The sequence below is a fragment of the Thamnophis sirtalis genome, unplaced genomic scaffold (assembly GCF_051295495.1).
Source record: "Thamnophis sirtalis isolate CommonGarterSnake01/CBP01778 unplaced genomic scaffold, rThaSir2_p1.2 scaffold_6, whole genome shotgun sequence".
In the NCBI taxonomy this organism is placed as follows: Eukaryota; Metazoa; Chordata; class Lepidosauria; order Squamata; family Natricidae; genus Thamnophis; species Thamnophis sirtalis.
The window spans coordinates 19,947,896-19,968,788 of NW_028261386.1; the positions used below are offsets into that span (position 1 = coordinate 19,947,896).

Sequence of the window (20,893 nt, forward strand, 5' to 3'; positions counted from 1 at the left end):
CCGGTGAGTCTGCAACCGGCGTAGTCCGCCCGGTGGCCCGCCCTCCCTGCCCCCCTCCCTTGCCGCTGCCGAGCCGGAGGTGGAGACGCTGCTGCCGCCGCCGCTGCCGCCGCCGCCGCCGCCGTGCTGCTGCTACTGCTACTGCCTAACCGGGCCAGGCGGGGGCGGTTGCATGAGGTTGATGCTGCTGTGCTGCACTTGGAGGGACGAGCCCATGGGAGAGGACGAAGGTGGGTCGGGAGATTCCCCCTGCGCCTTCCCACCTCCCTCCCTCCCTCAACCGCCGGCCTGCTTCCTCGGGGAGGGAGGGAGGAGGGGGAAGCGATCTCTTGGACGCTGCAATCCTCCGCAGGTGACCTTGAGTCCCGCCGGGAACTGAGCTGCCTTGACTCGCAAGACGCGCGCGAGCAGGCAGGCATTCGCACGTGAAACTACTAGCGAGCTCTCGATGCGTTTCTCCCCTAACCCCCCCCCGCCTCCCCTGTGCCTTGCGGGTTGGAGGAGGAGGAGGGGGGTTTAAATGGGGACTTGGCAGGCCCATGACGGGAGAGATGCCCTTGGCACGTCGAAAGGGGACCTTGACGCAATCCCCCCCTCCTTTTTTTCGCCTACCGCCTCCCCGCACTCGACCCCCGGTTTCATTTGGACCCGGGCTCGCCGGCTCGAAACTAGTTGTTCCCGCAAAAACTAAAAAAAAAATAAATCAAATAAAAAAAATGGTAGGGGTCCCTCTGCGAGCAGGTATAGAACAGCGTTTTCTTCTCCCGTTCAAGCCACGGAATTCCTACTTCGGATACTTTCAAAAGAAAAGAAAAAGGCAATGAAGGGGGACGGAGCTGACAAAATACAAATCTATAGCCGTTTCAAATCCCTCCTCATCCCGTAGGTGCTGTCCAGGGTGCTGCCTGATCTTAGTCTCCCGATGCCATTTCCCTGCCTACCCAGAACAAATGACCCCTAGTTAGCTAAGGGACAGGAGAGGGGGGAATTCTTGAACGAGATGAATTAAGGGCGCGATTCTTCTTTCACTGCATGTTTCCAGCAGGAAATTTCAGTGGTATTATAACTTTGGAAATAATTCTCCCCTTTTAGACCTTTTTCCTCCTTCCACTGTGTACTGTAACTTATACTGTAACGTAAGAGCTGGTTTGAAATGATATTTTTAATAAGATGCAGATCTACAGCAGGACTTGGGGTTCCCCCCCCTCCCTTCAGCCCTTCTTCATTCTTCCCATCCTTTTGACCCCGTGCTAAAATAGAGGGCTTGGGGAAGGAATTAATGCCATTTGTAGAAAGAAAATGAAACAACGGGAGGTAACTCTGTACATGCTTCGAGACCCTTTTGCTCTTGTGGTGGAGGATTGGATCCACTACCAAAACTGGATGGGAAGCTATTGTTTCCCATTTATGTGACTGGCAAAGACAAATAGAGATAGAGATCCCCTTGTTTCTTTGCAGCTGTCCTTCACCTTCTCATGCTAGAGGGTGAAGTGGGGGATGATGCTGTGGTTACAGAGATGGAAAATCAATCATTTTTCACCAGACATTGATCCAAAAGTCAGAGAAGCACCTTCTGCACAAGGCTGTGGCCGTGAAACCCTTTGGGACCGGCCAAATTGACTCTTCCCTCTGGCAGGCAACTGCTCTCATTTCATCCCTAAAGAAACAAGGAATATCTATCTATCTATCTATCTATCTATCTATCTATCTATCTATCTATCTATCTATCTATCCATCCATCCATCCATCCATCCATCCATCCATCTATCTATCTATCATCTATCATCTATCTATCTCTACCTACCTACTTACCTACCTACCTACCTACCTACCTACCTACCTACCTGTCAATGTTGACTCAGCCTTCCATCCTTCCGAGGTGGGTAAAATGAGAACCCAGATTGTTGGGGGCAATAGGCTGACTCTGTAAACCACTTAGAGAGGGCTGCAAAAGCACTATGAAGCACTTCAAAAGTCTAAGTGCTATTGCTATCTATCTATCTATCTATCTATCTATCTATCTATCTATCTATGTCTGTCTGTCTGTCTTTCTGTCTACCTATCTATATCAATCTATCCATCTAATATCTCATTTCACAGAATAAGCGATTCTGGGTGGCTTACAACAAGTTACAACAAATTCTCCTCTTTTCTGCACTTCTTAAAGGGAGGGGGAGGATAATCATGGCTCTGCTTTGAAGGAAAAAGACACTAAGAAGCTTGAAGCTGCAGGTTCAGCTCAAGGGTTTTGATGGATAAAACCTTTTGCATGTTCTCAGAGGCACTCTGCTCTGTATTAGATTTCCATTCTATATTCTGGCAAGGACTGTCTCAAAAGAATTGAATGTTTAGGGTCAACACAAGAGCCCGGGAAGTTGAAAGAGAAAAAGGACCAACACTTGCACTTTTTAACTTTTAATAGCTAAGTCTGTGGTCAGAATCCAGAGTTATACACTCCGGCTGAGTTGCCTTTCTAGACTGCAGAAAATCACCTCTATTACCTCTTTTTGTCTTCCCCAGGAAGTGACCTGCCAATATGCGCCAGTTGCAGCCACAGCATCTACGACGGTCAGTACTTGCAAGCCCTGAACGCCGATTGGCATGCCAGCTGTTTCAGGTAGGGGAGGTCTTTGTGATGGCTGCGGCCTGCCGGGTGTAGAACAGGGCTGTCAAACTGGTGGCCCGCAGGTCAGATGAATCACACGCAGGCCACACCCACCCCAGCTCTGCAAAGGCAAAAAAAAGTTGCGATGCATCGCGATACGTCCTTTGATGAATCGAGTTTGACAGCCATGGTCTAGGGGGAAAGTTTTTCTGCAGAGGTTTATCTCCTTGCCTATGAGTCCAAAGGAAGGAGGGCATGTGGAGATCCATACTAATGTCAGAATTGCCCATCTGGATCATTCTGTGACATCTAGAATGTGGTTGTGTTAAGTGAGAAAAAGCACCCAGATTGATGGACCGCATGAGTCCTGGTTAGCTTTTTGAGTAACAGCAGTTCTTCTTTATTTGTCAGCTCTAAGACTGAGCAGACAGGTAACAGCTGGGCCAGAGCCATCGAGGGAGGCAACTGATCAAAGATCAATCTGATGATTTCCCAGTAATCAAACAATCTAACTACTATTATCACACCAGTGAACCAAATTGACTGGTTCCACTCAACATGCTAAACCACAAGCAAGCAAGAAGCAGGCAAGCAATTATCCTGGTGTGGTCTCTATAAATTGGCTTAATATCTATTACAGCCATTGCAAATCAATGATCACCATCATTTCTTGTAGCAGCTTCTAGGTCTTACCATGGTGGGGACAGTTGATCAGCACTCTTGATCCGAACTGTGTTCAGGTTTGCTCAGTTACCTAGTATTACAGTCCCAGCAATGTTTAATCCAACCCTGGATTAAATATTAGCCTTGATATATTTTAGCAGAAAAAGTGCAATTCTGCTTTCCCCCCCCCCTGGGAAATAAGGGAAAGTATATTCATGACATCCTAGGTATCAGCCAATCAATGCTTTGCTCAAGCTGAACTGCATTTCAGACAAGCACAGCTGCTGCTCCAGGCCTTGTGCCTGGGAGAGAGATGCTTTTGTCATGTTAAACACTACATTTTAAAGCCTGCACGTTAAAGACTGTCCAGTTATGTTCTATGTTCAAAACCTAACAAAATGTTCTAGTACTTTGGCCTTTGCTGGTATATCCTGGATGTTCCTTTGTCAGATGCGACTTATGCAAAAGACACCTCAAGTTATGGCGTAATATTCAACTTAAAGCTAGGTAGAAGAGATGCCATGGACTAGAAATAACAAGCAGATAGTATTTGGGTTTGTGTTATGCAACTTTGCCAGCCATGCTGGCAGGCTTTTGCATTGCTCACCGCAGTAACAGACATCCCATAGTGCCAGCTTTTGGAAGGGTGCCAATAAATTTGAATTAGAAAGTACCCTTGCTTTGAAAATCTCCTTAGTCTTACAAGAAAGTAACTTCCACGCACCATTGCTCCATCTGGAGGTTAGAGGGCTTCCCGCTTTTGTAAACGACTGGTGACATCTGCCCATGAGATGTTTAACTGGTTATTTCAAAGTGTTGTGCAAATATTTCTGGATCAGAATATAAGCCCAGAATAAATACCTTCGTATAACCTTGCCTTGTGTTGGATTCATGTTGTGCGAATGAAGAACAGGAAATTAAGTAGCGCTGTAAAATCTGGCTGGCCATTAGATGACAGTAAAGGCAGTCTTTTTTTTATTTGTTTGCTGCCTTCCAGTGGTTGTCTTCTTGTCTGCATCCTCGCTCTGATAGCCCTAAGTGGAATTTCCCTTTTGACCTTGGGACATAGAAATGAAAGTTTAAAGCAGTCGAGGGAAAAAATTGGGGGTATTTTTTCAAGTTTCCTTCCTTTTTCCTCCTAAGGGCAAAGGATTTTCCCCTCTGAGCCATCCCCTGCTGGCTTCAGCCCTGATTTATCACTGTGGGATTTATTTTGAGAGCCTGGGATGCCAGCCAAGGTGGCTGCTTCCTATTGCATTGAAGAAGTTGCTCTTTTCATTCATCATCCACCACTGGATCATCAGGTAGATTACTTTCCCGCAAGTAGAAGCAGCAGCAGGCTCAATCTGCTCTTTTGTGACTACAAAATATGGGGTTTTTTTCCCCCTCTGGTCAAGTATATTGTTCAAACCCAGCCTAGTTGTTCACAGTCAATAACTTGTGTGAATGCCCCTTCCAGAAAATTGACCAGGTTAAATGTGTTGTGTGAATGCATAACTGAGTCACACAACAGAATCCCTTTTAGGTAAAGGTTTCCCTCGCACAAATGTGCTAGTCGTTCCTGACTCTAGGGGGCGGTGCTCATCTCTGTTTCATAGCCAAAGTGCTAGCGCTGTCCGAAGACGTCTCCGTGGTCATGTGGCTGGCATGACTCAATGCCGAAGGCACACGGAACGCTGTTACCTTCCCACCAAAGATGGTTCCTATTTGTCTATTTGCATTTTAACATGCTTTCAAACTGCTAGGCTGGCAGAAGCTGGGACAAGTAATGGGACCTCACTCCATTACATGGCACTAGGGATTCAAACCGTTGAACTGCCAACCTTTCTGATTTGACAAGCTCAGCATCTTAGCCACTGAGCCACTGCGTCCCTCGAATCCCTTTTACTCAGAAGTATATCTTAGGTTTCAATGGAATTGACGTGCAGATATCCTCTCTTTAAACCATGAACTGAAATGTCTGTAGATTAATTGGAGGAACTGGTTAATTTTAAAGCAGGAGCTATGTTTTAAGACCTGAACCAGGCACACTTTTCTGCCTGTGACATGTAAAATGATTTAGGGAAAAAATATTCTCCATCGCAAGAAGGGATAGTCCCTTTTACATTCTGAACCCTTATATTACATCTCCCTTTAACAAACCTTTAAAAATGGGCAAGAGATTTTGGATAATATCAAACAAACAAGAGAGGTTTCCCCCTCCCCCAAAGGATGATGTGTGAAGTTCATTAGAATCCATACACTCCAAATGCAAGTAAACTGTACCACAGGTAATGGTGATGGAAAGAAGAAGCACCAATGAAGAAGGAAAGGTTCCTTCCCATCTTCTGCTGTCCTGTGTAAAATAAGTGTGCTGATAGTACTATCAGTACTATCAGATTTGGAATAGATGGTACTCCTGGCTTGAGAGTAAACGTAAAACTTAAGGTGTAGGATGTAAACGTATAATATATAAAATGCAAAATGTATAAGCAGTATATGATATTGATGTGTGAGTGGATATTATTATAATTTAAATAAGGATATAATTTAGGATAGTGATATAGAGTTAGAGTTTTTTTGTAAATAGGATTGTTACAAAAGATGTTGATTCCGATATGGAAAAGTTGTTGTAGGTGTAAATTTGTTTTGTGTTTTGAATGTTGGAAAATTTAATAAATATTATTTAAAAATAATAATAATAATAATTGTGCTGGCTGCTGTATGTAATTGGCAAACTCCAAGCTTTGGAAAGGAGCCTTCATGCTTTAGGAGCCCATATTTGAGAGAGCACCTCTCCAGGAAAGATTACTCTCAAGCCTAAAATCTACAGGGGTGGGTGGGATGTCCACGGTTGAGAGAGGTACGTTGGGATGCAGGACATGGCCTTGATTGCTCTGGCTACCTTTGCAGGCCACACCAGGGCTGCCTTTCTCAACTTTTCAGCAGGAAAGAAACCTCTGACTTTTGACTCTTGTGTTCAGAATGTAACATCTTCAGTTTAATGTTGCCTTTTGTCCCTTCAGTGGCTTCATTCACACGATATCTTGACCTGCTTACTCAAGCCACTAGTTTAGAAGGTGGATGTAGTCCAGGGAATCATCAAATTTTATAGCTTGGGTTACTATAGCATATTAGTCCATCGTAGTAAAAACTAAGCAGGGCATTAGATCTTGAACAGATCCAGTTAGCTAAGCATGTTCTCTGAACATAACTTAGTGATATCATTGGCATGGTTACCTACTGTGTGTTGTAAATGAAGTTCTTATTTATTTTAGACTTCTGCCTTGCCTTTTATGTGGATTGTAACCTGCCATAAGATCTGGGCTATAAATATTTTTAAAAAGTAGCTGTGTTTCCTTGTTAGGTGGTATGGTGTGGTGTGTGTAGATGTAGACCCGTACTCTTCTACTGTTCCTTTATTCTTGCTCTCTGTTCTTGGTTTTGCATCCCCCGCCCAATCTCTCCTTCCTCTTTCACATGGCTGGGGCTGAGCAACTACTAATAGCAATAGCAGCAGCTGGTTAACACAAAGAGTTGGCTCGCCTGCTACGAATTAGCTGGAGAACCTCCTGTGTCCTCTGGCTTGCCATTCTTTGCTTGTTCAGCAGTAAGCTGAGTCCCAGAGTCCCAAGCTAATCTGCTGGAGGCCTGTCTCCTTTCTGTCATCTGGCCGGAAATAAAACAACCACTCTCTCACACCCACACTCAGGAGAACGCAGCTCAAGGGAGGATGCGGGGGGGAGGGGGAGAAGCTGAGCGAGTGCTGTGTGGATGGATAACATTATGTGTCAACGTGTTTCTGGCGATATTCCCATATCCCAGACTGCTGGTTTGGTGGTTGAAAAGACACCGAGGAAGCCAAAATGGTAGGGTTGTTGTTGATTGATAGACAAGAATCCTGGGCCGGTTTGGGCAGCGTTCCGTGGAGTTCGCATGGATTCAGCTGTGCATCTGTCAGTGAGGTCCCAATAGCCGGACTCGGACTACTCACTTGCATCGGAAGGTTAGCGCTCAGAGGAAAAGTTGTGCAGAGAAGGCGTGCACGCAAAAGGAAGTTCTGTCCCACGGTGTGATTACAAGACAGCTTCCTCCCTGCTAGTAGTTAGATACCAGAACGGACGCCTGAGTCAGAGCAGTGGGTGCCGATCAAGGAGACAGTGCCACTATTTGTCACTCTTCTGCCTCTTTGGAGCGGGGTGGACAATTGGGAGATCCCAAAGGGTGCTGCAGAATCCTGAGCCCCTGTGGAGGCAAGGACCAACATGCCCCAGGTCGCCCTTTAAGTGCCATCAGTGGACAGGTGACAAGAAAGAAACTCTACCAGCCATGCTGACCACTGTGCTGAAACGAAATCGCCTACGGATAGCGAGAGCCAAGTAAGTTGCATTTGGCATTTGTACTTTCTGATAAATCTCTTGAGTGGCTGAGTTGCATGAGCCAAAAAGTTTTAGCAGGTTTGAGATGAATAAACTAGTTTCAGCAAGGGTTTTTTTTAAATTAAAGTAGAGCAAAGCATGTCAGCAAAGAGTTGGGATTTTCAATAGCTTTCAGTTCTGTTCCGATCATTTCTTATGACGCTCCCAGTGCTCTGTTATTATGTCTGGCAGATCAAAGGGGTTTTACAGTTGATGATGAAGTTTCCAGCCCGCAGCTGAAGGACAGCAAAAGTTCACATCCGTGTGCAAGGGAAGGCCATATTTTATTACCCCCACAATGAAGGGAGGGCTAGATCTCTGGCGTCAATGCTGCTTTGTGTTATTTGCTTTGTTATGCTGCGCATAACGTTTTGCTCAAGAAGCTCATTAATCAGTTCTATCAGTTCTCTGCCCCTGAGAATCTTACAAATTATGTTTGACAGTGAGCAGAATGGGAGGGAGGAAAAGATGAAAGGGTGGCCACAGCAAATGACTGCAGTGCCCTGCACTTAATTTTAACTTCAGATACAGGCAAACTTCAGATATAAAAGAGCAAAGGACTTCATAGGAACTTTATAGAAGTTTTTTATAGGAACCATGATTTTATTTGAAACACGAGCCAGAGGACACTTGCAAGCACAACCTTTTCGGGTTTGTGATAATCTGTTCCCCATATCTCTCACGAAATACATCACTTGCTTGTGATGCAGCCATGGTTTCTGGCATCACATACATGTTTCTAAAGAGGGAAGAAGTTGGTATTAAAAAAAATATGGTGCATAAAGATCCATTGGGGAGCCATGTGTTTCCACAAGCAGTGACACAAAGTTGTTGCCTAGCAGGCAGGATCCGTTTAGAACCTCTTGGTTGGATCCTTTTAACCTTATGGTGAAGGCATCAGTTGGAGACCATGAGTTCTAGCCCTGCCTAAGGCATGAAAGCCAGCTGGGTGATTTTTGATTGGTCACCTTCTGTCAACCCAGTCTGCCTCACAGGAATATTGTGGGGAAAATAGGAGGAGGAAGGAGTATTAGCCTCAATGGTGTAGTGGTTAGAATGGAGTATTGCAGGCTACTTCTGCTGGCTGCCGGTTGTCTGCAATTTGGCAGATCGAATCTCAGCAGGCTCAGGCTTGACCCAGCCTTCCATCCTTCTGAGTATGGTAAAATGAGGAGCCAGATTGTTGGGGTCAATAGACTGATTCTGTAAACCGCTTAGAAGGCTGTAAAAGCACTGTTGAGCGGTATATAAGTCTAAGTGCTATTGCTATTAGTATGTTCATGACCTTGAGTTATTACAGGATACAAAAAATCTAAATACTGCTTTCATTCTAGTTAAGGCTGCAGTAATTATAGCACTTCCGAAAAGTTAAAACCTGGCTGTGTCAGCAGGCCTGGGGTTGATGAGTTCCCTTCCCCTCTCGACCTGTGTGTCTGTTGGCTATTTTAATCGCTTGTATTGTACTTTGTGTTCCCTTTCCCCCTTGAGTTGTTCGCCGCCCTGAGTCCCGTTGGGAATATAAATAAAGCAAATCTCAATCTCAATCACTAACAATAGCACTTAAGACTTATATACTGCTTCAGAGTGCTTTTATAGCCCTCTCTAAGTGGCTTACAGAGTCAGCATATTTACCCCAAGAATCTGGGTTCTCATTTTACCCACCCCAGAAGGATGGAGGGCTGAGTCAACCTTGAGCTGGCATATTATTCTTGCTCTGACCTTGGGTTTTCTTTCCCAGGAGGGGGTAGGGAGGCTGCCACCCAGAGAAGCAGGGGGCATGAGTGTGGGAGAGGGCAGAGCCAGCAGCTGGACTCCAGGGATGGTTGTGTGATGGTATTCATTGCTGAAAAGCAATGTCTTGTTTTTCTTCCCTGTTCTTTCGATTTGGGAATCAGGATTATTCTGTAGAACTGCTATTATGGCCATGATAATTAGGAGAGCAAAGGCAACTTCAAAAATTACATTTTATTTTTTAATAGGAGGAGTTGAAGAGGGGCTGTTGTCTGAGTTGCACTTGTGGGCTTTCCTAGGGCTGTTGGTTAGAAAGAGTTTCTTGGTTTCAAGAGACAAACCTTCAATTAGCACAACTTCCCACAGACATTTGGGGGTCCTTCATTAGAAACAGAATCCTGGGCGAAAGCATTGAACAAAACGGGTAGGATGTAGTTCTGGTGTTGTTTCCTTGAGCTCTTGCAATTTCCTTCTGTGCTCATGCGAACTAGTCAGGATTGTGTAGCAGTAGTTGCGTCTGGGCTTGGTTGTGGCTCTTAGGAAACAAACATGGGCTAACTGTGTCAGTAATCTATCCCATGGCTGTGTTCATGCAGCACACTTAACCAGGTCTTTCAACAACTCAATCTTCAGAGGTTCTCACGATAAGAGACACAAACAATAAAAAAACATAAACAGACAAAGGGGGCTTATGCAGTGTGCTAAGGTCCTCCTTGTAGTAATAACTAAAATATACAATAAAGCTGTAATATATACAGTAAATAGGCAACATTCTCCCTGAGAGGTCTTGAGGCCATTCCAAACTTTTCCCACCATTGAATGTCAATGGGAAAACATCAATGGGGGAAAATAAATCCCATTGAAGCTCTTCTAACTTTTGGTTGTAGGCCATAAATATATTAATATTCAAATGTGTCAAGTTTTTCAAAAGTAAACATCATTTTAGCTAATGAGTATTGGAGACTTAAATGTGGAACACACATTAAATATAATTAAAATATAAACAAAATATTAATAGTTTAAAAGAACTCAGAATTTTGACATTTGAGGGAAGATCTCTTGTTAGAGAGTTGTTTTTGGGTCAACAGCCAAGTTTCTGTTTCCTGTTTTATAACTATTTTACCAGAACTGTGAGTTAATTGGAAGAGGGTTAGTTATGTTTTCTGATGTAATATCAGAATATAGCAGGGGGAATATAGCAGGGGGTTGGCTTCTAGTCCAACCCCCTGCTCAAGCAGGAGACCCTGTACTACGTATTTCAGACAGGTGCCTGTCTACCCTCTTCTTAAAAACCCCAACCTGTCAGAACTAATCCCTCCATAGCCCCCATCATCCTGCCAGAACTGATGAAGCTTCTGGGAGGAAAAGCGAAACTTCTTCTTCCTCAAGGAAAAGAAGAAGAAGAAAAATCCCCCGTCCAGTTGCCTTTTGAAAAAGCACTTTTGATACCGTAAACCTCTTCGGTTGGTATGCAAATGCACGCTCCTAGTCTTTATTTGACCGCTTAAGAATGTTGTGGAAACACATCCAACATACAGGATAGATTCTTCTCTGTTAGGGAATTCTCTCTCTTCAAATCCTCCCCTTTCCAGGTCTTTAATTGCTCCACCAGAGACTGTACTGTCCTTGCCGACAAAGAGTGTAAGTCCTGCCAAATACGAAGGGAAGCAGCAGCGTGCTTGGGAGGCTAGCGGCTGTGCAAGGGTTAAACTAGCAAGCTTCTGGATTGGTTAGCCGTCTTCTCTCTCTAGAGTTTGGGAAGTTCTGCAAGGGTGATGTAATGGGGTGGCCCCTGAGTGATGTCATTGCTACTTGGCATTCCCCGCCTGGTTCCAGAATGGTGGGTGGGCAGGAAGAAAGGAGGAGGGTGAGTCACAGATGAAAGCAGGCTGCGGATGAGCATCTTTGCAAAGCTTTAGGCTGTGCTAAAATGTTTGATAATTTAGGGGGAGGTCTTCTACACGCCAGTCTTGGTTTTTGTTTTTCTTCCTAGGGCTGACGCAGAGTCAGAGGGGGGACATTTTGCTGCTGCTCAAGAAAGCCTCATAAAGGAAATAGCATTATGGTTGTGAGAGGCTTACTTACATCTGGAAGTGCACACTTGCCGGGATAGATTTCGTGCACACTGCCTTTTAGTCTGCAATGCATGTTCCTGCACGTTATCATCCTGTCTAACCCAGATTTCCAGGCTACTGTGATGGCTATGCTGTAATCACTCCATGGACAGTTACTTTATTTTTTGTAAAGAGTTTTTTTTTGTTTTTTTAGTCTCATACACACATTTACAAGTATACATTCTCATAATTGTTATTCTTATCACATTGTAACACTTTTAAACATTCATTTTTCCATATAAAAAATTAAAATATATGTTTGAGATTGCTTTGCTTGCCATCCCATTCACCTATTTTGTTTTTGCTGCCACCCTTCTTTCCTTTTCTCACTCCTTCCCTTCTCTACTTTCTTTTTTCCTCCTCTCCTTTCCCTTTCCTTCTTCCCCTTCCTCTCCCCTACTCCTCTCTACCTCTTCTCCTTCATATACCCTCTCTCCGCCTCTTCCTATCCCTCCCAATCTTCCTCTCCTTTCCTCTTTCTTCTTTCCCTCTCCTTCCCTCTCTTCTCCTCTCCTCTTCCTCTCTTCCTTTCCTCTTTTATTGTTGTGGTTGCCTATTTTCCTCTTCCGTCTGGTATAATTTCCAGATGAGATTTCCAGGCTACTGTAATGGCTATGATGTAATCACTCCATGGACAGTTACTTAAATCCTAAAACTTTTGAGTACTTATCCAAGCCAGGATGCAAGCTGATCCATAGAAATCCTAGAGCGGGAGTCTCCAACCTTGGCAACTTTAAGACTTGTGGACTTCAACTCCCAGCAAAGCTGGCTGAGGAACTCTGGGAAATGAAGTCCACAAAGTTGCCAAGGTTGGAGACCCCTGTCTCAGAGTGCTTCCCTTGTATGAAACACCCTAGGAGCCTTCTTAATGGAGTTGTGATCACAGGGAGCAACAATGACATATACCACCTAAGCTTCATATTCTTTTACCCTCGTCAATCAGTTCCATTTCTTGCCAGTCTACTCATCCTTTCATTATCTCATCTCTCTCCCTCTCTCTCTCTCTCTCCCTCCCTCTCTCCCTCTCTCTCTCTCCCTCTCACCCAGCATCTTCATTTATATTTATGCTACACTGTAAATGGAATGCCACAAAACAACACTATAAACTCATTTTGGATTGTAAGGAAAGACTGGAATGATTGAGCTAATAATGTCTGAATTGAATAACAAAATTTTAGGTCTATATTCCTTACAGGGTCAGAATATATGTTTTGCAGAATGCTTCTGAGACCGGCTTAACTGGGAAAATGCACAGTGGCCCCTGAGCAAGAGATATTCTAGGCCCAGGATGGCAAACCTATGGCACGCGGGCTGCAGATGGCACACAGAGCCATTTGTCAGGGCACGCACTGGCCAGCTGAGTTCAGCCTCTTTTAAAGCCATTTTTCACCCTCCCTGGGCTCTAGAGGCTTTATAGGAGCCTGGGGAGGGCGAAAAGAGCCCCCGCTCATCCAGAGCCCCCCTGGAGGCTTCAGGAGCATCCCTGAAGCCTCCAGAGCGCAAAAAAACCCGGCCCTATGGGCAAACAGGAAGTTCGGGAATGGACTTCTGGTTTGCTCGGAGGGTCAGTTTAAGCCCTCCGGGGGCTTCAGGGACCTTCAGGAGGCTTCCCCAAAGCTCTGGAGAATTAAAAACCACCCTACGAGCAAACCGGAAGTCACTTCCGGTTTGCTTGTAGGGTCATTTTTTGCCCTTTGGAGGCTTCAGGGAAGCCTCCTGAAGGTCCCTGAAGCCTCTGGAGGGCCTCTGGGGTGGGGGGTGGGGGAGACTCTTTTCGCCCTCCCCCCCCAGGCTCCTATAAAGCCTCTGGAGCCCAGGGAGAGCAAAAAAAGCATGGAAAAATGGGGGGGTGTACCTCTCATGCGCTCATGCGCACTGGGTGTGTGTGTTGCACATTGCATTATCGGTGCAGCATGCCCGCGTATGAACCCCCCCCCCGCACTCCCCCCTATGGCACGCAAGCCAAAAAAGGTTCGCCATCGTTGTTCTAGGCAAATCACAACTCCCTGGGTGGCTGCTTGATGACCCTTTCCCAGGTTCTGCATTTGGGTTCAAGTTAAAACCACAGTCAATCAGAATAGAGCTGGAAGGGATCTTGGAGGGCTTCTAGTCCAACCCCCTGCTCAAGCAGGAGACCCTGTACTACGTATTTCAGACAGGTGCCTGTCTACCCTCTTCTTAAAAACCTCCAGTGATGGAGTGCCCACAATTTCTTTTTTTTAAAAAATAAATTTGTATTCTTTTTAAACAAAACAACACATACAAAACAAAGCAAGAAAGGAAAAGAAGAACAACTTTCCTCCATTCCATCAAGCATGTCGTTTGGTTACAAGTTTTTGTGCATCAATTCTTAGGATTAATATCACTGGTTTACATTAAACATAGCTGAATGTTTCGCTGTCATTGAGCATTATGCATTCAGATTACCATTAATATTATTTCATTTGTAACAATCCTTATTTCCTTGAATTCATAATTATCAATCAAATAACAATGAGTCTTTGAACTATTATAGTATCACCTATCTCTAAAGAGTAAAACGATTTCTGAAGGCAAGCTGTTCCCCTGGTTAATTGTCCTCACTGTTAGGAAGTTTCTCCTTAATTCCAGGTTGTTTCTCTCCTTGATTAGTTTCCATCCAATGTTTCTTGTCTTGTGGTGCTTTGGAAAATAAATTGAACCCCCCCCTCCCACCTCCACTTCTTTGTGGCAGCCTCTCAAACACTGGAATACTGCGATCATGTCACCCCTGGTCCTTCTTTTCTCTAGGCCGGCCCTATCCAATTCCTCCAGCTGTTCGTCGCCGCAAGCGTTGTGGCATAAGGTAATCCTTGTCCCTTGAGACTGTCATTGCAGTTGGCTACCTGGTGTGCACAGGAAGGAAGGGGAGGAGCAATTTGTTAGAAGCTATGCAAGTCTGTGGCAGCAGAGAGAATGGAGCAGGCTTTCAACTCAATGCAGAGCAGCATGCAAGCAATTTTTCCAGGGTTTTATTTTAATCGGCCAGCCAACAAATGTGGGAAGCAGACTGAGAGAAGGAGGATTCTGGCTGGTCCAGGAGATGTGCCTAGAAATGGAAAAACAAAGCAATAGAGGGAGTTTGCAACCCCAGCCAGCTGCTCCCTCAGATGAGGCTAATTTGAAGGATTCCCTTCTTCCTCTAGAGATTTCCAGGAAACTTTCATTTTAAACCTTGGGATTTGCCAACCGTGGGTTGGAGGCACCTAGTGTTTGTCTGGCACATTTTTGTTTTCATTGAATCTTGAATTTAAGCTTATAAAGGGACTTCCTTCCTGTGTTGAGAAGGTGATGGTCTAAGACAGGGGTGGGTTTCTCGCCCCGTTCCAACCGGTTCGGTTGGAACGGGGCCGGCGGCGTCCTCATGCACGCGTGTGGCGCATGCATGCGTACTAGCGTCTGTGCAATGCTCCAGCTGCTCCTGGAGGATTGCGCAGGCGCTGTATGCATCCTGCGCATGCGTGGAAGTGCAGAACTCGTCAAAACCGGGTAAGGAGCGCGGGCGGGTGGGTGGGCCCTTCGCCATTCCCGGAAGTTACTTACTTCCGGGTTCGCCGACCAACCGGTTCGCAGGGACCGCCGCGAACCGGTTGAAACCCACCCATGGTCTAAGATTTCATAACGATGCATGCATTTATTGAAAACCGGAGCTTTGCTTTTCAGGATTTTTGTTTTGTTTTTAGTTGTTAATATTTTCAATAAGATCGTTGCAAGTGGCATTTTTGCAGAAGAGTTATGATTTAAACCATTAGGGCCCCCAGCTTGCTGGGGAACTCTGGGACTTGAAGTCCACATATAGTCTATTATAGCTGCTGAGGTTGAGAAACACTGCAAAGAAGTAGAAAAGCAAGGCATTATGCCCCAATATTGCCAAACAAAGCATGAAGGCGAACATTTGTTTCAAAAGAAATGCATTTGCACCGAAGATCTTTGGAAACAGCAGGGCATCATCTCTCTTCATGTGGCACAGGGCTGCCACATTCAGGGCAGCAGCACTAGAAACATGTTTTGTGAAACATCTAAAGCAGCGGTCCTCAATACCCAGCCCACAACCAGTACCAGGCTGTGGCCTGTTTGTATGCATTGATGCATGTGTTCAGATATTTAAGGGCTATGGAAGCGGCCATGTTGTGGCCCGCCAGCGGCCAGCAGAGCTGGCAGCAGAGTCGTACAGTGAGGAGGTTGCAGAGGAGCATGGGCCAGACCCGGAGACTGGGGAAGGCTCGGACGAGGGTTCTGCGTCAAAGGCAGAGATGGGGTCGAGACCATCTGGCAGTGATCAGATGCCTACGGAGCTAGATAGCAGTGAGGCAGAGGAACAGCTAGAGCCTGTTCCCAATGTGCATTTGCACAGAGCTGCCAAAAGAAAAGAACAACTCCGAAATCAGGGTAGACTTGGGAGTAAAGTCACAGGTGGATGGTGAATGGCCCCTCCCATAGGGAATAAAAGAGAAGCGAAAGGGGAGTTGGCTTTTGCAGGAAACAATTCGTTCGTTCAGTCGTTAGATTCGTTTCAGGAGTGCGAAGATCTGTCCGTGAATCTCAGAGACTCTGTGCCTAGTCTTTCCTTACACAGCACCTCCTTTGGAAAATATTTACATGGCAGCGTTCCAAGATAGCTAAGGTCTGTAGTCATAAATATTCCTTTGGAAGACTGTTTGCCAGGCCTTTGCTGAATGTGAATGAGAGGAATTCACATTCATTTAATAAAAGGGATTTTGTCAGGACCAGGACTCTGCCTTGTGCTTTTTGGGGAAAGCCTAGGTCAGAACAGGCAGGTGAGTGTGCTCACACAGCTCCATTTGTGCATGGAATCATCCCCCCTCCCACCAGGCCACAAAGCTGGAAAGGTTGGAGACCCCTGATCTAAAGGAAGATCCTTTTCAGAGAACAGGTCTAACTTTTGAATCTGCCTGGGGGGGGGGGGGGAGTTACTTGAGCATATTATATAAAAATCATGAAATGAACGCACTAACATCCTAAATTCAAAAATTAAATCCAATGGCAATCAGTGCAAGAAAATAGAAATGATTATTCCAGTGAAAGCATTAAACTTAGTTTTAAAATTGAGAGGGTAAAGTCGAAAACATTTGATCAAAAAAACAAGAGGGGTCTTGGGAAAGGAGAAGGGGGGGAATAGGTGTAAAAGAAAGCCAGAAAGATGGCCATAACTGTGCAACTGAACACATGCACAAATGCGTACAAAGGGGCAGAGCTTTCATTGCAGCTCACAGTCAACACCTTGACTTTTTCGGCTGCTCTCCTGTGGATGCCTCTGAGGAAGTTAATAACACCGGAAATTATGAAGGTAATCCTTGCTTTGCGACCATAATTGAGCCCGGAATTGTGATTATAAGTCATTCTAGGTCCTTAAGTGGGTCATCATATGACCACAATTGATTTTATGACTTTTTTTGCAGTGGTGGTAAAGCAAACATTGTGGTCATTAAGCCAATACACTGCACTCATTAAGTAAACCCATTGTCTGCAACCAACATTCTTTGCTGGAAACTGGAAGCAAATGTCAGCTTCTGGTGAAAACATCGTAAATCGTGGTCACATGACTTTGGGATAATACAAACAGCTGTAAATCCAGGCCAGCTGCTGAGCACCCAAAATGCAAACATGTGACTGTAGAAGAGCTTGGTCCTGAGAACTTTGAATCCAAGTCACGTCCCTTTTTTGGAGTACATTATAACTTTGAACGGTCAATAAGTGACTAGTCCTAAGTCAAGGATTTCCAGTAAAATAAGAATTAAACATGAAATTGAAACCTTTGGCAATTAAATACCCATTTAATTAGAATAGAATAGCAGAGTTGGAAGGGACCTTGGAGGCCTTCTAATCCAACCCCCTGCTTAGGCAGGAAACCCTACACCACTTCAGACAAATCGTTATTCAATCTCTTCTTGAAAATTTCCAGTGTTGGAGCATTTACAACTTCTGGAGGCAAGTTGTTCCACTGATTAATTGTTCTAACTTGTCAGGAAATTTCTCCCTACTTCTAAGTTGCTTGTCTCGTTGATTAGTTTCCACCCATTGCTTTTTGTTCTGCCCTCAGGTGCTTTGGAGAATAGTTTGGCTCCCTCTTCTCTGTGGCTTCCCCTGAGATATTGGAACACTGCTATCATGCCACCCCTAGACCTTCTTTTCATAAGATTAGACATACCCATTTCCTGCAGCCGTTCTTCACATTTTACTCTCCCTAATCATCTTTGTTGCTCTTCTCTGCACTCTTTCTAGAGTCTCCACATCTTTTTTACATTGTGGCAACCAAAATTGGTTGCCATATTCTAAGTGTGGCCTTACCAAGGCATTATAAAGTGGTATTAACACTTCATGTGATCCTGATTTATTTTAATTTTAACTTTAAATTTTATTTCAATTATTTAACCTTTTCTACAAGTAATATCAAGAAAATCAATTCCCTTAGTTCTACCTCCTGTATGTTTCATAGAAAGGGTGGACCTCTTATTACTGCTAGATGACCCTGAAGTATCTGTGACAAACTCACCTGTGACCTGTTAATGGGTTTGCTGTTATTGTTGTAAACACTGTTAAACCTTTCTAGTGATAGTGAATCACTATGCTGCCTTACGTGGGAAATTGGTTAAAAGGAAGTGACATATATGATCATCCTGAGACTGGCCCAACATATTTTACACTTCTTACTATCGGAGTTCTGTTTGCTATGGGTGTATTACTTGGAACCCTGACATTACCTCCTTTTTCTCATGAAATACCGATGGGATTAGATAATATTTTTTTCACTTCCCACCTCCTTTTTCTCATGACAGACAGGTTAGAAAGAGTCAGTGAGGTCAAGCCTCCAAAAGCCCTTGGAAGCCTACTGAATTTCTGGTTTAATGCTGTGGAATTTGCATTCCAGAATGAGATAAGACTAGTTGTTAGAAAACAGAAGGCCAGGTGAACGGACCGTAGAAGAATTAAAAATCGAAGCAAAGAGAAAGGAGCTTTATATATTTCCATCAGATATTTGAATGTAAGGTTTTGTTTTTTTTTGCTCTGGTAGCTTAGTCATCTAAAGAAAATAAGGGCAAGACTATAAAAGTTGGATGCTGCAAATTTCTCTCATCTCTTCTCCAGATTTGATTCTGATCCATGATAGGATTATTTTTAAAAGGAGTGAGCAGTTCAGGGCAAAGCATTTTGTGTGCCAAACCATCAATAATGCTGGCAGCAACTCACCCCTGAGTCCAACCCCCAACTCAAGCAGGAGACCCCGTACCAGTTCAGACAAGCGGTTATCCAATCTCCTTAAAAACCTCCAGTAATGGAGCACTTCACCACCAACCCCCCAACTGGCAACATCCATATAATACCCTTAACCAGTTCAAATGTAATCCCAGGAGATGCATTCATACAAGATGGTTTGATTAAGGTCAACCTTGGTTATTCTTTTTGTGACTTAATGTGTTGGGCAAATCCAGCCATTTGGTTCGTTTAAGGCAGTGGTTCCCAAACTTGGCAACTTTAAGACTTGTGGACTTCAACTCCCAGAATTCTCCAGAATTCTCGCTCTGCTGGCTGGAGAATTCTGAGAGTTGAAGTCCACAAGCCTTAAAGTTGCCAAGTTTGGGAACCACTGGTTTAAGGGTTCAGTTTACTCTAAATGAGTCAATAAATAAGTTGTGTGAATCCACCCATAGAGACTCCTGGACACTATCATCAAAATTCAGTGAGTAAATCGTAATGAAACAGCCTACTTTTCAGGGGAAGCTAAATCAAATGGAAGGCACAACGTACCTATTTTATTCACCTCTCAAACTTGGGGTGGGGGAGGGCGGCAGAAGGAAATACCATTGCTTAACCCTTCCAGCAATGACACCATTGGTTATTACTGTGACTTCTGTTAATGTTTAAAACTATTTTTTTAATAAAGGACACTGGCTTTTGAAGATAAAAATAATGTGTGCCTCTGCAAGCCACAGTCACTGGTTTCCTACATTATGCTGAGCCAAAATGAAGCAAACCACATTAAGGGGACTGACTGATGAGGCCCCAGATCTACCCTCTTGGCTCTTTGGGAACTGCTGATGGAAGCAGGGAATATTGGGGGCCCAGGGAGGGAAGAGAGAGGTTCGAGTCTGTCATTTGATTCCCGAGCTTAAACAGAGAATTCAAGGACAAAGGAGACGGAGCTGAGAGCAGCAGCACAAAAGATATTTGAGACCTTTCCTCTTATTTCCAGCTCCATTTCTAAATTAAGCCTAAAGTTAAGGGCTGGGGAAAATACAGTCAAGGAGATGATGCCTTCAAATGGCCTAAAAGCAGAGGAATTTTTCATCTGGAAATTCAGAAGCAAGTACAGTGGTGCATCCTTAATTGGTTCCAGGAGGCACAATGAGTACCAAGAACAATGAGTACCAAACAAATTTTACCCATAAGGAATAATGTGAATAAATGTGATGCATTCCCAAACAAAGACAACGCACATTTTAAGGCAATATGTAGAAAGATGGGGTTGTATATCATTACTTTACATGAGAAATAAACCTAAGAATTAATAAATACTTAGGTTAAATAAAATTTTAAAAAAGCTTCACTTTACTGTACTGATGAGGGGGGGGGGGGAATGCACAAAATGGCCACAGAAGCCTGCAAGCCTGCAAGGGGATGTGCACATGGCAAAACCTCCCACATGACTAATTTGTTTCGGTGGAAAAAGTAGCGAGTCACGAGGCAAACCAAAACCGGCAAGTTCTAGTTTGCTCTTTGCGTACCAAACAAATGATGAGTACCGGGGCAAAATTTTCTCAGCAAAATGCATTGAGTACCAAATTTGATGAGTCTCAAAGCAGTTGAGTACCAAGGTACCATTGCATACTTTTCCTCCCTATCAGTGTGCCAAAGGACAAGTAATAATTGGTTGGGTTTTGTGGCTAAATTGCTACAGCTTTTAGACTGTGCTGTTTCTCTATGTCATATATGTATGTGTGTGTATCTGGGTATATGCATAATGGTTATCTTTTAAACGCTGAATGCAGTGAAGTTTCATTTTAATGTATGCTGATTAGTGTACATTTAAAGCAGTGGTAGGTTTCAACATTTTTAGAACATCTTCTGTAGGTGTGGCCTGCTTTGTGGGAGTGGCTTGCTGGCCATGTGACTGAGTGGGAATGGCTTGGCAGCCATGTGATTGGTGGGCGTGGCCAACTTGTAAAATGTGGTGAAACTCACTTAACAACGCTCTTGCTTAGCAACCAAAATTTGGCTCAGGAACTCTGGCATTTGAAGCACGCAAGTCTTAAAGCTGTCAAGTTACAAGACCCTTGCACTCCTAATCCTTTAGAAAAAAAAACCACAAGGTGTTCAAACTTGACAGCTTCAAGACTTGTGGACTT

The 20,893-nt window shown here is 44.3% G+C and overlaps 1 protein-coding gene across 1 annotated transcript in view; it reads left to right on the top strand.

The window, feature by feature from the left end:
• The window catches only part of LIMK1 (LIM domain kinase 1), a 59,764-nt gene continuing 38,871 nt past the window's right edge, over positions 1 to 20,893 (top strand). The window contains exons 1-2 of the mRNA XM_014069559.2: positions 1 to 230; positions 2,521 to 2,617. Of these exons, the coding sequence (XP_013925034.1) occupies positions 173 to 230; positions 2,521 to 2,617 (155 nt within the window). The 5' untranslated portion in view covers positions 1 to 172. The remainder of the gene's footprint in view (positions 231 to 2,520; positions 2,618 to 20,893) is intronic.